This window comes from Suncus etruscus, chromosome 17 (assembly GCF_024139225.1).
Source record: "Suncus etruscus isolate mSunEtr1 chromosome 17, mSunEtr1.pri.cur, whole genome shotgun sequence".
NCBI lineage: Eukaryota > Metazoa > Chordata > Mammalia > Eulipotyphla > Soricidae > Suncus > Suncus etruscus.
Window position 1 is genome coordinate 407,957 of NC_064864.1, and position 15,727 is coordinate 423,683.

Here is a 15,727-nt window from a genome sequence, read left to right on the forward strand (position 1 = left end):
GCGGCTCGCTGGGCATCGGCGGGCACCGGGGGTCGCCGGGCCATGGCCTCGGTGGCTCCCAGCGGGTGCGGGGTGCGCTTTCCTACGGGCCTGGGTGGCGGCTGGTCTGGAACGCAGGATCGGACCACCGCGCGCCGTCCCCCGCCGAGAGTGCAGAGCCACTGGGAATTGGGGGCCCCAGCCCCTGCAAGACGTCCTGGGCCCCCACTGCCATCCCGAGGAACTTTCCCAGGACCCCGGGGAGGCAGCCACAGGTGGGCCCGGCCGGCGGGCGCTCAGGGCGGGCAGAAGGCCAGGGCTGCCCCTGGGCAAGGGGGACCCCGGCACAGGCTGGCAGGAGGTTCCGGGAGGCCCGCGACGGCCCTCTCCCGTCCCCCAAGCCCTGGGCCTGGGGTGCACCGGGGACAGGATCGAGGTTGGGCTGGAGGAACCGCCGTCACCGCCCTTCCTTTCCTGCCTCCAGCCCAGCCCGTGCGCCTCACCTTCCTTCCCTGAGCCCTGTGCCCACCTCGGATTTGGATGTGCAGCGGGGCTGGGAGCGAGCGGGAGAGGCGAAGGGCCCTGCCTGCGGAGGGTCAGAGGCCGGGACGAGGCAGGTGCCTCACTCACTGTGGCTTGGGGGCTTCGTGTGTCCCCTGGTTCTCGCCTCACAACTGCCCCTTCCAGGTAGAGGAGCCCTCCAGGGAAGCCTGTGTGGAACCCCAAACGTGGAAGGCTTCCCTTTCAAGGGGAGCGATGGCCAGACGGGAAACCCCTCACCACCACCACTCCCCCCCAACAACACGCACTCACACTCACACATAGTCACAGACTCAAGCACACTGTGGACTCTTCCGTCCTCTCTTCAGTGATGGAACGGGCAGGCGCTGTCTGTTGGAGGAGGATGGAGGTGATGACAGCATGGCGGTAGGCAGTGGGCAGGGGACGAGGCTCCCTGAGGAAGTAGAGGCAGGTGGAGGTCTCTGTGCACTTGGCCAGTTGCTCTGTCTGGGCCAGAAGAAGCGGGACCCTAACCAAGACGTGCTCTTTTAGATACAGAGTGGTAGGACACCTTCCTGGCCTACAGTGGACCTCAGTTTGATCCCTGGCACCTTTTATGGTCTCCTAAACACCAGCAGAAGCTACTCCTGAGTGCGGAGCCACGTGTAAGCCCTGAGTACTGCTGGGTGTGGCCCAGAAATACTCTGTCACAAAGCAAAACAGACAAATATGAAGCTGGTCTGTTCCATGTGGCAGCTCTTAGATGCCAAGCTCAGTGCCGTGTGTGTGTGTGTGTGTGTGTGTGTGTGTGTGTGTATGTGTGTGTGTGTGTGTGTTTCAGGCTGTGTATATGTATTTGTGTTTTCCTGGCTGACTCTGTATGTATGTATGTATGTGTGCATGGCTGTGTGTTTCTGTGTGTATGTGTATTTGTTCCTGGCTGGCTGTGTGTGTTTCTGTGTGTGTGTGTGCTTTCCTGGCTGATGGTGTGTGTGTGTGTGTATGTGTGTGTGTGTGTGTCTGTGTCTGTGTGTCTGTGTGTGTGTATTGGTGGGGGGGAGGTGCTATTATGCATCCATAGCAAACCAGGCAGTGTTGTAGAAACTCTGCTTAACTTGTGGTCTTCCTTTTGCAATGTGGGGCATGGCCTTGCCTTCCTGGGAGTCCACATGGCTCTTCCTGTGTGTCACCCCAGGCATGATTCCAGTGGCGTTGTCAGAGAAGGTCATTCTCCTGTTTTGGTTTCTGGTGTGTGGCTATACCCGTCAGGGCCTGTTCCCAGCTGTGTGCCCAAGGTTCACTGTTGGTGGTGCTCAGGGGACCCTGTTGTGGCAGGGATCGAACCTGTATCTCCTGTGTGTGAAGCCTCATGTCATCCATTGAGCCATCTTGTTGGCCCCTTTTTAGTAGCTTTTTTTCATTTAGTATTAGGGAAGAGCCCCTTGCATGTGACTGACTCAAGTTCTATTGTTGGCACACACACAGTTCCCCTATTACCACCACAATGATCCCTGAGCACAGAGCCAGGAGTAAGCTCTGAGCACCACTGGGGTGGCTCAAAAACCTAAACCAAAAAGACGAAAGAGCAAGCACAAAAACATATGTCCACATAAAAATATATACAACTGTTGGGCCCAGAGCAGGTGGGAGGTTAACGTGATTAACCTGTGTTCTTTTTTTTTGTTTGTTTTTTTGTTTTTGGGCCACACACAGTGACGCTCAGGGGTTACTCCTGGCTATGCGCTCAGAAGTCGCTCCTGGCTTGGGGGACCATATGGGACACCGGGGGATTGAGCTTCGGTCCATCCTAGGCTAGCGCAGGCAAGGCAGGCACCTTACCTCTAGCGCAACCATGCCGGCCCCTCTTTTTTTTTTTTTTTTTTGTTTTTGGGCCACACCCAGCAGTGCTCAGGGGCTACCCTTGGATACCTACTCAGAAATAGCTCCTGGCAGGCATGGGGGACCATATAGGACACCGGGATTCGAACCAACCACCTTAGGTCCTGGATCGGCTTCTTACAAGGCAAAAGCCGCTATGCTATATCTCTGGCCGATCAGCCTGTGTTCTATCCCTGGAACCACATAGGGTCTCCTGAGCCTACCAGGAGTAATCTCTGAGCATGGCCATATGTGGCCCCCCAAAAATATATACACATATATAACTTTATTAAACTTATATTATTACTCATAATAGCCCAATATTGAAGCTATCCAGTTGAACATTGTCTGATGTCTGGTGCATCCACAAACTGAAGGACTAAATCATGTCATGTATGGGGACATTATACTCAGGGGAAAGAAGTCAGCCTCACAGGTCAGAAAAGACAAGTTCTTACAGACAATGGCAACCAATGATGTCCTTGGACTGAGACAGAGAGAGGAGGTATCAATGCTGATGGATGTGGGATTTAATTTTGGGCTGATGAAAGTGCCTCAGTCATATGAATTATCTACTGAATTGTGTACACTTTATTCAGTATACAAGGGGCCAGAATGATAACTCAATGGGTAAGGCCTTGCATGTGGCCTACCCAGGTTTGATCCGTGGCATCCTATATAATGACCTGAGCCTGTCAGGAATGATTTCTTTAATTTTTTTGGAGGGGGGTGTTGCATCACACCTGGCAGTGCTCAGGGATTACTCCTGGCTCTGCACTCAGAAATAGCTCCTGGCAAGACTCAGGGGACCATATGGGATGACCATATGGGATTTGAACCACCATCTGTCCTTTATTGGCTGTGTGCAAGGCAAATGTCCTACCGCTGTGCTATCTCTCTGGCCCAGCAATGATTTCTTTTTTTTTTTTTTTTTTTTGGTTTTTGGTTTTTGGGTCACACCCGGTGATGCCCAGTGGTTACTCATGGCTGTCTGCTCAGAAATAGCTCCTGGCAGGCACGGGGGACCACATGGGACACCGGTCTTCAAACCAACCACCTTTGATCCTGGATCGGCTGCTTGCAAGGCAAACGCTGCTGTGCTATCTCTCCAGGCCCCAGCAATGATTTCTAAATGCAGAGCCCGGAATATGACCTGAGCACCACTAGTGTGGTCCCCCCAAAAAACAAACAAATTATATAAATAGTCCAGTTAAAATAGATAATAAGGGGCCAGAGCAGTGGTAAGGTGTCTGCCTTGCAAGTGCTAGCCTACGACGAACCACAGTTTGATTCCCCAGCGTCCCATATGGTCCTCCCCAAGCCAGGAGCAATTTCTCAGCACAGAGCTGGGAATAACCCCTGATTGTCAATGGGTGTGGCCCCAAAACAAAACAAAACAAAAAAAAGATAATAAAATAGTAAGCATTTATATAGTAATATGTTATAAAATGTAGAAATTAAAGATATAAAAATTCAATTACAAAATAAGTGGTTGGCATTTGGGAGGGTTTTTTTTTGTGGGGGGGATTTTTTTTTTTTTTTTTTTTTTGGTTTTTGGGCCACACCCGGTGATGCTCAAGGGTTAGTCCTGGCTTTGCACTCAGAAATCGCCCCTGGCTTGGGGGACCATATGGGACGCTGGGGGATTGAATGCAGTCCATCCTAGGCTAGTGCACGAGCAAGGCAGCTGCCTTACACCCTGTGCTACCGCTCCAGCCCCCAGGTATTTGGCAGGTTTTATTGGCCTTTTTATTTTATTTATTTTTACTTTTCTGGTCACACTAGTGGTGTCTAGGGGTTACTTCTATCTCTGTCCTCAAGAATTACTCCCGGCAGGTTCAGGGGACCATATGGGATTCCGGGATTGAATCCAGATTGCTAGGCAAGATCCTAGGGTTTGGTCCATCCTTGACTCCCCACACCAGGAGTGCTGTGAGGCCCAGTATAGAGGCCCTTTGATATCGCCCTATGGGTCACTGCATCTGGGTCTGGAAGTCACTACCACACTTCCTGCTACTGGACCTGCTCTGCTCCTGCTCAGAGACCTGGGAGCCTGATTAGTTTTTTAAGACTCCTCCGTCCCCCCTGGGTAGCCCCTTACCCCCAGGCTATAAAGAGGGACTCTCTACTTTTGTCCTGGCTTCTCCCTGATGCCTGAGCTTAAGGACAGCCCCTGGAGACCAGATTAGTTGTACAGAAAATACAATCCAGAGCTTGTTCCTTTTGCTTTCGAGGTCCACGTCTGTCCCTGGGTTCTGACCCAACATACCTTCCTGTTCCCATCAGAGGCCCAGTTGGCAGGTTCAGCTGGACTTCACTCAAGGTACCAGGTCTACTTACCTTTCCAAAGACTGGAGCAGTGAAGGGGACCCTGGTCACTGAAAACCACTTCTGGTGCCCAGCTCCCCCAGGACTCAGTTTCCCATCTGTCATGTGGGAAAATGCAAATGCCCAACGCACTGGGAACTATTCAGTCCTGCAGATTCCAGCCTTTGTCCCCCTGAAGACTGGCCTCTATGAGTCCCCTATGTCCCCCATGGGCCTGGCTTTAGAGGGAAGTTGAAAGTCAAACTTGGACTCCAGAGAGATAGTATGGGGTTGGGGGATCCCTAATTCACCAAGCACCCAGAGCGAGATCCCTCAGCACTCAAACTGGGAGATTTCGGCACCTGGCATTTGGGTCTCCATTGAGAACAGGCCAGGGGGTGCAGTGGAAGCTGCTCCCCCTCTATGGGTCTGGAGTTCAGTGTGGGAACAGGGTCCAGGTGTTGGAGCAGTACAGCCCCTCTCATCCCAGGAGGTCCCTGAGGTCTGGGGAGAGCTTGCTCCCAAGGTCACACTGAGGACAAAGAGGTGGCTTATAGTTGTCCATGAAGTCCCATGGGCCTGAATTTTTCACCCAACCTTTGGCTGGTGCCTCTGTCCTTGGAAGCCAGCCCAAGGGTGCCTCCTCCTTCCACTGCCTGCAGTGCCCTTCGGGCGCCCAGGTTGCATCAGGGCCTCAGAGCGCAGCTTTTTTCCACCAGGTCTTCCCTAGTCCTTCCCTGCTCCATCAGAGTTTTGCTGGCCTGGGTTCCTCACAGTTTCTTGGCTCATCTCGGTGTTCCCGTGGTCAGGACCAGACTGAAGGGCAACCTCTAGATGTCAGCGATTACTGAGCTGGGCACCAGGCACTGAGGGCAGCCCTAAGCTGGTCTCTCAGCTCTTTGCAGCGACAGACCATGGACACGGAAGGCTTTGTCTTAAGGCCTGACCCTGGAGGCTGACTGCGGGGCCCAGGTAACCCCACTTTCTGGCTGCCTGAGCAGAGTTGCACGTAGGAACAACCCCCCACCCTCCGACAATGCTCTGCTTCCGAGGCCTTCAGGGTCCAGCACTGAGTCAATTCTGAGACTCAATCAAGGGTACGTCTCAGTCTTCTAGGAATGGGTGAGGTCGCTGAGCACCAGCTGGGAATGCATGTGGCCTGCTGACATGCTCACAGTGGCAGCCCTTGGGCCCAGGTATTGCAGGAGTGGCAGCTTGTTCCCGCCCTCCTGCTTCCTGCATCCTGTAGCAACCGCCTCTCCTGGGCCCTCTAGCGTGCAGGCTTCCCTGTGCCATTCCCGACCAGTACCACCTCTTCTCCCTCTGCCACTGCCCATGGAAGGCCTCTCCACCCATGCCACTGTGCACCAAATCCTGTTTGTAAATTGATTTTGGAAGCTGCTCATGATGCTCCTGGCCTTGGACCTCAGGCTGGAGGCGGATGTGTTGGGCCCACTGTGGTCTTGGGGTTTGCCTAGGTGGTGTGTCCCCGGTTGGGTTCTGGGGCTCAGTTCTGCTGTCTTTTCCTAGCCTGGGGATGTGATGGAAGATATGGGGATTGCTTCACACTGCATTTGAGGGCCAAGGTCTCAGGGGTAACACATTTTGGTGGTGATGCTCATATGGGCTCCAGGACTCCATGGGAAGTGCTCAGGGGCTACCTCCAGGTTGGTTCTTGGGGTTGCTCCTAATGGTGCTGGGGGACCATGGGGTGCAGAAAATGGACTCCAGTTTCACACACACAACACGCTCCGCCCACAGTCTCTCCCCAACTCTCATGCTCCGCAGTGATGGTGTTCACAAGGCCAGGCTCTTCTGTCTAGATTTCTGTGTCCAGAGATTGATGAGGATCCAGGGACTACACACAGCCTACTCTCAGCTTCCAGAGTGATGCCAGGGACCAAATCCATGGTCCTATATCAGGGTCCCATGCCTGCAAGGACTCAGCCACTGGGCCAGCACCTGCCCTAAGGTGTGGCTATCACTGCCTGTCCTTTTACCAGGAATCCATAGCTCAGAGCTTGAGGAATATTAGGAGCTGGTAGTGAGGAAGGCTGAGAAGGTTGATGAGATGTGCAGAGACGCTCAGGGTCAAAGGCACCTGGGAGTGGGATCAATTAGGATCTCTCCTGTTTTTTAAAACTGAATTTAAATGCCACAAAGTTGGAATTGTATTTTTAAAAAAATAAAAATTGGGGGCTGGAGTGGGGAGGGGCATTTGCCTTGCACACAACCAACCCGGGTTTGATCCCTGGCATCCCATATGATCCCTCAAGCACCGCCAGGAGTGATCCCTGAGTGCAGAGCCAGGAAAAACCCCTGAGCACTGATGGATGTGGCTCAAAATACCAAAAAAATAATCAAGTTTGGGCACTAGAAAGATAGTTGAGCAGGTAAGACGTTTGCCTTGCTTGTGGCAGATCTTTGGGGTTTAATTTGTTTCCATGGCAGTATAGGAGGGATCCCTGAGCACAGAGCCAGGAATGAGCTCTGAGCACTGCCAGGTGGGCCCCAAAACTAAACACCAAACCAAATATGTAATCTTGGCCTCTAAGACCTTTCTGGGAGAGACCCGAGCTCTGCCTCTCTCCTTGGCCCTCCTGACTCTGCTGTGCTCTTCTTTTCTCTCCCTGCAGCAGCAGCTTCGAGATGGGGTCCCAGGTGTCGGTGGACCCAGGAGCTCAGCACGTGGTGATTGTGGGCGGGGGCTTCGGCGGGATCGCAGCCGCTAGCCAGCTGCAGGCCCTGAACATCCCCTTCCTGCTGGTGGACATGAAGGATTCCTTTCATCACAATGTGGCCGCTCTTCGCGCCTCAGTGGAGAGTGGTGAGGGAGTCCTTTCCGGGGCTTTCTTTGTGAACATGGTCTCTCTTGGGGGTCTGGCCAATCACAGTGATGCAGGGTCACTGGCCCTAAGCAACTTCCACATCCAGGTTTAGAAGCCAGAGCTGGGGGCCAGAGAGATAGCATGGAGGTAAGGCGTTTGCCTTTCATGCAGAAGGACGGCGGTTCGAATCCTGGCATCCCATATGGTCCCCTGTGCCTGCCAGGAGCGATTTCTGAGCGTAGAGCCAGGAATGACCCCTGAGCGGCTGCCAGGTGTGACCCAAAAACAAAAAAACAAAAACAAAAACAAAAAAAAAGAAGCCAGAGCTGAAGTCCTCGTGGTGGGTGCAAGGCCCCTGGGCCACTGTCAGGAGGATCAGCTTCTGGCTCCCTGCTGGCCTGGGCTCCCAACCAGTGAATGCACAGCTCGGAATTATGCCCCTTTCCCACGGTGACCTCCTTGTGTCCTCTCCCCAGGGTTCGCCAAGAAGACGTTCATTTCCTATGTGACCACCTTCAAGGAAAGCTTCCGGCAGGGCCTGGTGGTGAAGATCGACCTGAAGAATCAGACGGTGATGTTGGAGGATGGGGAGGTGAGCACGGTGGCCTTTAGGTAGGACATTGGATGTTGGGTTGGTTGCTTAGGCATCACGCCTGACCCTCAAGGGGGAGCAGAATCCAATCCAGGTCATCCCTGTCTACCAAGTTTGGTCTTGTACCTTCTGAAACGTGATGTCCCAACACGGCCTCATTCTGCTAAGAGGGTCTCTGAAGCATCCTTCTTTCGCCTTCCTGACACCTCTCTTTTTCTAATGTTTTTCCTGTCTCAGGGCAGAAGTTCTTCCATAGAGCTAGAAAACCTTAAAGCCATGGATCCTCAAACTTTTTAAAACAAGGGTCAAGTTCTCTGTCTCTCAGACCTTTGAAGGGCCGGACTATAGTTAAAAAAATATGAACAATAGTGGCCATAGTTTGAGGACCCCTGCCCGGGACAGAGAGGAGGAGTTGAGATGAAGAGAAGGAGGGGAGTTGGAGAGCGCAGCGCACATCCCACACGGGCACTGTGAGTCCGGGACAAGTACACGGCTAAGCAGGACAGGCAGCTGTGGCAGAAACACCTGATGGACTGGACAAATGTCCTCAGCAGGCAAATGTGGCCTGCGGGGCCACAGTTTGCAGACCCCTGAAAACCAATTGCACTTGTGCTGTCACTGTCATGCCTTTGTTCCTGGCCTTCAGTGAGGACTGCCCCATGTCTATGGGTGACTCTGGCAGGTGGTAAAACCTGCTGCCTTCTGCACTTCTTGGATCCCAGGATCACCCCTGGAACTGTTGCTGCCAACATGTCCCTCGAACCTCCCCACCCCAGTCCCTGGCATGTTGGGGGCCACCTCCAGCCCAACTTCCCTCACCTCTCCTAGGCGCTGCCCTTCTCACACCTGATCCTGGCTACAGGCAGCACCGGCCCCTTTCCCGGAAAACTGAACAAAGTCTGCAGCCAGCAGGAGGCCATCGAGTCCTACGAGGACATGGTGAGGCAGGTGAGCTTCAAGCAGAGGGAGGCTGTAGGGACAGGGAAGCCAGTCTGCGAGACAGAGAGAGAAATGCGCTTCTGGCAAGCAACCTTGGCATGTGCCACAGGGTGAGTCCCAATTTCAGACCCCGCCGGCCAGTTTCTGGGATCAGGTTGGGGGCACACACCTCATCTCAGCCTCCTGAGATGCCCTATGCAAAGGTGGGACCCCGAATTTGGAAAGGTTTCTCCACCCATCTTTGGCAAGGCGACCACTGGCCCCATCGTGTCCTGTGCTGGAATGTGAGGCCAGTAATGCCAAGGTGGTCCCCTTTGGCTTCCCAGGTCCAGCGTGCCCAGTTCATCACAGTGGTGGGAGGAGGCTCTGCAGGTGTGGAGATGGCTGCAGAGATTAAGACAGAGTACCCTGAGAAAGAGGTGGGTATCCTGAGAAAAAGGTGGGTACCCCAAGAAAGAGGTGGGCATGGCTGAGCACAAGGAGGTGCTTCAGGAATGGAAAAAGGAGTTACTTTATGAGGTTTGGCCCATTATGGGGTGTGGCCTAGTTCTGACCTGGGCACAGTGGAATTTTTTCCTGCTGGTCATGGAATATCCTTCTACTGATGCCCCGGGAATCCAGAGAGGGTTCCACAAGCTCTAGTCCGTGTTCTCATTGTGTTGCCCCTCTGAGGACAGAGCGAGAATTTCATGGTTTCTTCTTGCTGGCCTTGGTTAGGTCAAAGACGCAGCCATTGTTTTTGTTGTCTGTTTGTTTTTTGGGGAGGCCATACCCAGAGGTGCTTAGGGTTGCTCCCGGAACCATATGGGATGCTGGAGATCAAAACCACGTTGGCCATGTACAAGGCAATGCCCTCCCTTCCGTGCTGTTGCTCTGACCCCAGCAATCATTTTATTTTAATAAACAAAAGGCTCTTTAGGTGTTTAAAAGACAGCATTAAGCAGACTGGGATAGCCTGCCGACCTCCAACCATGAGGGCCCCTGCACCTCTCTGAGGAGGAACACAGATCCTGCCTGCCCTCTGGGAGGCCCAGCGATGTTCGGAAACCCCTCTTGTGGCTCTGGCCAGCTGTGCTTGTGTCTGGGATGGCTCTTTCCATCAGGAGCAGCTGGCAGGTTTTGAAAGGAAGATCAAGATGGGCTTATTTATTTACTATTCTCCGACAAACTGTTGGGTGTTCTCTGGCTTGACTGAAGTAAAAGCGTGTGGAGTCTGATTTATGGGGTCAAGATGCCTGGGCCACCCTTTGCCTTCTTTACGTTTTCTCCTTTTCCTGTTGCCATGGGGCTATGGGAGGTGGCAGGTGCGGACCCAAGACAGCCTTGAAGCCAGGCTGCCTGATCTTGAAGCTCCCACTTTGACTGTCTCTGTGAGTTTACCCAGAGAGCACGTGGTCATGCCTGAGGTATTGACTATAGAGCTAGTCCTCAGGGATCCATCGTGGCTTGTATGAAAACTGTATCCTCCTAAATGCCCAACAGCACCGAGAAATTACTCCACTGGAGAGATAGTGTGTGTGAGTGTGTGAGAGAGACAAGGTGTGCACCTTGCACATGGCTGACCCTGGTATGATCTATGATACTGCGTATGATTTCCCAAGTATTGCCAGGAGTGATCCCTGAGCACAGAACTGTGAGCAGCCACTAAGTACTATTAGGTGTAGCCTAGAAACCAAAAAACAAACAAAAGCAAAATAAGAAAGAAAGAAAAAGCTCCCACTTAGCTTTTCATGGAGCATGATTTAAGAAGAATTAAGGGACCATAGTGAAAACACAGCCGGTGGGACATTTGCCTTGCACGTGACTGAAATGTATTTGAACCTCAGCATCCCATATGGTTCCCCACGCCTGCCAGGAGTGACTCCTGAGCACAAAGTACTGCTTGGTGTGCCTCCCCAAAATCCCCCCAAAAAAGAGTTGAGTCATCTGACCCTGGGACAGCTAGTCTAGGGCTGGCCCTGGAGCTCACCATGTTGTAACCTTCAGCAGATCCTTTCCGGGGCCTCAATTTCCCTTCCTGTTGTGAGGGGTCGAAGGTGGGGAGGACTGGATGCCTCAATTTACCTCCCCATAATAGGCCATGAGGGACAGAGGTGTGGTGGGCCGACTGCCTCAGTTTCCCTCCCTGTGAGGCTGTAAGGGACAGGCAGAGGTGCGGCCAGCCAGCTGCTATGTTTTTCAGCCTTTACCTAGGAGTGGGAAGCTGAAAGGCCTCTGCATTCTGCCCGTCCCTATCTGTCCCCCAGGTGACACTCATTCATTCCAAAGTAGCCCTCGCTGACCGGGAGCTGCTGCCAGCTGTCCGGCAAGAAGTGAAGGAGATCTTGGTCCGGAAGGGTGTGAAGCTACTGCTGAGTATGTGCCTTTGTGGTGCCCCCTCCCCATGGCAATGGTCCCTCCCCGGACCTGGCTGTGTCCTTCTAGGACTCCCTGAGACTCTGGTCCTGGACTCCAGTGTCTGATCTGTCCTTTGGCATGGCAGGACCTGGCATACCAGGATTTCCAGGGCACCAAAACACCTCTTTGCCCGCTGGTGCTTTGGACAGGCTGTAAATGCCTTAGCTATTTAAGTCATTACCCACAGTAAAAGCGTCTGTGGAGTGGAGAGAGCACAGTAGCCAGAGCACTACAGGCTTTGCCTGCTCAAGTTGGCTTCCACCATCAGGAATGTCCTGAGGTGGGAGCAGTCTCAAAGCAGCCCCAAGTGAGACCTCCAAGCCAGACCAGGCTCTTCCTGATTCAGAGAAGCACACCACATGTGAGATCTTGCTCCAGAAGTTTCCCCAGAACTTCTTAGGAAATGGCCCTGCTCCCAGACATGGTTGCTGAGTCTTTTCTCCCTGCTTGGATCCTGGGGTCTGGAAGCCCAGTGGGTGCGTGCTGCCAGCATAGGGGAGAAGAGGGGGAGTTTGCTTCGCTGTTGGGGTGTCCTGGGTCCATGTCTGTAGCACCCATGTCCCTCGCAGGTGAGCGGGTGAGCAATCTGGAGGAGCTGCCAGTTAACGAGTATCGAGAGTATATCAAGGTGCTGACAGACAAAGGCACGGAGGTGGCCTGTAACCTGGTGATTGTCTGCAACGGGATCAAGATCAACAGCCAGGCCTACCGAAGTGCTTTAGGTAATTGGGGGCCTGTGTTGTGATCCTGGACTGACTCAGGCTGCTCCTCATGCTTCGTCCCCCCAGAGACTCTGCAGGCCCTTCCCTGGATGTCAACATGCCTCTGCCAGCTCCCTCCATTCTGCCAGCTCATTTGGTCTCTACTGAAAGGTGGCTCCGACCTTTCTTCTTTTCTTTTTTGGCTTTTGGGCCACCAACTTGGTGGTGCCCAGGGCTGACTTATGACTGCACTCAGGGATCACTCTTGGTGGGACTCAAGGGATTGATTGAACCCTGGGGAGACCACGTGCAAGGCAAACACCTGCCCCACTGTCCTATCTGTCTCTCTAGCACAAAACCCAATTTTGAAACACGGGTGAGTCCACCCTGTGCTTCTCAGTTGGGCCAATCTCAGGCCAGAAGTTTTCAGAGGGAGGGCCTGTCCCCTACTGGTAAGAGATGAAGCCAATGTCAGACAAGTCTCTTCCTTGTCTTTCTTTCGCTTATGGTGGGAGGAATGCAGAGGGGATGCAGGCCTGCTCTGCTCTCTCCGCAGCTCTCTGGTGGTACAAATCTTTAGCTACTTTTTTTTTTTTTTTGGTTTTTGGGTCACACCCGGCAGTGCTCAGGGGCTACTCCTGGCTCTGTGCTCAGATATCGCCCCCGGCAGGCTTGGGGGGACCATATGGGAGGCCGGGATTCTAACCAACGTCCTTCTGCATACAAGGCAAACGCCTTACCTCCATGCTATCTCTCTGGCCTCATCTTTAGCTACTTGAGCCTGGAATATCCACTCGAAGGGGTGGAGGAATGATGTGTAATAATGTGGCCTGGCATTTTCCAAGCTCATGTTGAAGCATTGAAGTATCTAACTCTGGGGGGAAGTAGAAGAGGAAGTGTGAGTGCCAAGACCCACCAACTCCTTCTCAGATCCTATTGTGCTTGCTGTGTGCACCCATATTCTCAGCATTTACTCCTGAGAACCTTCCTGGGTGAGCAGAGTCCATGGCTGCAGGGAGCCATGCAGCCAACCTCGGGATGAGGAGGCAGCTGGGTCAGTGACGTGTGGTGGGGTAGGACAGCACTTAGTGTGGACAGAGTTTGGCAGCAACACCTCACCCTGTAAAAAAAGGCAGAGTAAAATTTCAAAGATAGCCTCTGAAGTTCTCGAAGAGGGGACATTTATCATGCAAGTCCCACCTTGGAAAAAAACCACATTTATGGCTGGAGAGCTAGTACAGGAGGTTAGAATGCTTGTCTTGCATGCAACTAAGCCAGGTTTCATCCCTGGTACCTGATAGGGTCCTCTAAGCACTGCCAGGAGTGATCCCTGAGCACAGGACCAGGAGTAAGCCTGGAGTACAGCCAAGGGTGACTCCGAAACTAAGGGCTCCTTTCCCCAAATCTGACCCACATTGAAGAGGATGTCAAGTCTTGAGTAAGATGCAACTTAATTCATTATTGTGTGTTGAGTTCTGGTAGTTGTGACTTACAGAGTTGTATGTTGTATAAAGGACCCTGGGGTGAGGGGGTGAAGAGAACGACAGAGACAGAGAGACTGCCATAGAAGCAGGCAGGGGTGGAGGGCTGAGAGGGAAACTGGGGACATTGGTCATAGGAAATGTGCCCTGGTGAAGGGATGAGTGTTGGATGTTGTTTGACTGAAACTCAATCATAAACAACTTTGTAACTGTGTATCTCACAGTCATTCAATTAAAGAATTAATTAAAACAATTTTTTTTAAAAAAGAAGAGGGCCAGAATAATAGTACAGTGACAAGGGTGTTTGCTTTGTGTGTGGCCGACTGTGGTTCTATCCCCACATCCCATACAGTCTCCCTGAGCCTGCCACTTGTAATTTCTGAGTGCAGAGTGAGTTCTGTCGGGTGTGATCCAAGACAAAAACCTAAACTGAATGGGGTTGGGGTGCTGCTCCCTGAGGCTGGCACTGGACTCCCCTCCACCTCAGGACTGACTCTGTGGCTTTGCTCAGCAGAGGGCCGGCTGGCCAGCAACGGGGCAGTGAGAGTGAACGAGCACCTGCAGGTGGAAGGTCACAGCAACATCTACGCCATCGGTGATTGTACAGACCTGCAGGAGCCCAAGATGGCCTATCACGCTGGCCTCCATGCCAGCATCGCCGTAGCTAACATCGTGAACACCGCCAAACAGAGGCCCCTCAAGGCCTACAAGCCAGGTCTGGGCTCCTGGGGCAGGGTGGTGTAAGGGAATTGGGCCTAGAAACTGAATCTCTGGGAAAAATTTGGGGTGGGGATGTTGGGCCATACCTGGCAGTGCTCAGGAAATTTTCCTGGCTCTGGAGGGACCCTTGGCAATTCTTGGGGAAACATATTTGACACTGGGAATGGACCTGGGTTGGCCTCTTGCAAGGCAAGTGCCTTACTGGTTGTTCTATCTCTCTAACTCCTGAATCTCTGGAAACAGTAACAGATCTGTAAGGGCCAACAGCTAGGAAATACTTTAAAACTGAACCACCCTTCCAGCTCTTTAAAAATAAACCAGGGGGCTAGGGAGAGGCTCAGGAGGCTCAAACACACACAATGTATGCTGGACACATGGGTTGTTTCTGGCACTGTAGGGTCTCCACAGCACTGTAGGGCATGGCTCCTCTGAACCCCCACCTCAACTATGGTCTTCCCCTCCTTCCTGGAAGACTTATCCAAGAGTCTAAGGGCTAGGGCAGGTTTGCTCCAGGATAGTGGCCATGGGATGAGTTGGATTCTAGTCTCAGGGTCTCTGTTCCACAGGGGGACTCACCTTCCTCCTGTCCATGGGGAGAAATGACGGCGTGGGCCAGATCAGCGGCTTTTACGTAGGCCGCCTCATGGTCCGACTGGCCAAGAGCCGGGACCTGTTCATCTCCACGAGCTGGAAGACCATGAGGCAGACTCCACCTTGACCAGGGAAGCCGGCAGTAGGACCAAGAAGTGGCCACCGTGGCTGAACAGACATGATGGAGTGACATCAGTGACTGCTGATGAGTGCCCACGGGCAAAAGCTGCTTTTATGGAATAAGATGCCAATGTACTGACCAGAAACAAATTCTATACAAAATGAGGATGAGAGTGAGTGAGAGTGAGAGGAGGGAAAAAACGAAAAGACAAGAGAGGATAAGAGAGAGAGTAGGAGAGAGTGAGAGTGGGACAGGAGATAGAGTCTGAGAGGGGGAGAGAGAAAGCTTTAATGTGGACATCTTCTAATAGGATTCCTTCCGGGTTGAAAGGTCACCTGAGTGGTTGGTGATGGCTGAATGGTTCACTTGGTCCTGGGAGACACATCCACCGATATCCCAGTTCCTTTTGGGTGGGCACGTGTGTGTGTGTGTGTGTGTGTGTGTGTGTGTGTGTGTGTGTGGTGGGCATGTGTGTATGTGTGTGTGTGTGTGTGTGTGTGTGGTGGGCATGTGTGTATGTGTGTGTGTGTGTGTGTGTGTGTGTGTATGGTACCCAGAGCTTTCAGGTTTGGGCAGAGCTGGGTCTCCCTGAACTAGTGTCCTATCTGCTGGTAGAGGTAGGATAGAGTCAGCACACCCAATCTGCCCACCCCCCACAATAGCAGGAGGGCACCCCATCTAGTCTGGCTCCT

At 52.8% G+C, this 15,727-nt stretch overlaps 1 protein-coding gene across 1 annotated transcript; it reads left to right on the forward strand.

Moving 5' to 3' along the window:
* Nucleotides 1–7,303: 7,303 nt before the first annotated feature.
* Nucleotides 7,304–15,237, forward strand: AIFM2 (apoptosis inducing factor mitochondria associated 2). Its single transcript, XM_049790497.1, has 8 exons — nucleotides 7,304–7,492; nucleotides 7,970–8,085; nucleotides 8,914–9,033; nucleotides 9,351–9,443; nucleotides 11,271–11,379; nucleotides 11,991–12,143; nucleotides 14,118–14,318; nucleotides 14,890–15,237. The coding sequence occupies exons 1-8, from the start codon at nucleotides 7,315–7,317 to the stop codon at nucleotides 15,039–15,041; spliced, it is 1,122 nt and encodes a 373-aa protein (XP_049646454.1). The 5' UTR covers nucleotides 7,304–7,314; the 3' UTR covers nucleotides 15,042–15,237.
* The last annotated feature ends 490 nt before the right edge of the window (nucleotides 15,238–15,727 follow it).

Bases quoted from the DNA above. Each gene is read 5' to 3' on its own strand.
- AIFM2 (XM_049790497.1), top strand. From the start codon at position 7,315: ATGGGGTCCCAGGTGTCGGTGGACCCAGGAGCTCAGCACGTGGTGATT. The intron at 9,034-9,350 runs GTGAGCTTCAAG...TTGGCTTCCCAG, and splicing joins ACGAGGACATGGTGAGGCAG to GTCCAGCGTGCCCAGTTCAT. The intron at 9,444-11,270 runs GTGGGTATCCTG...TCTGTCCCCCAG, and splicing joins CAGAGTACCCTGAGAAAGAG to GTGACACTCATTCATTCCAA.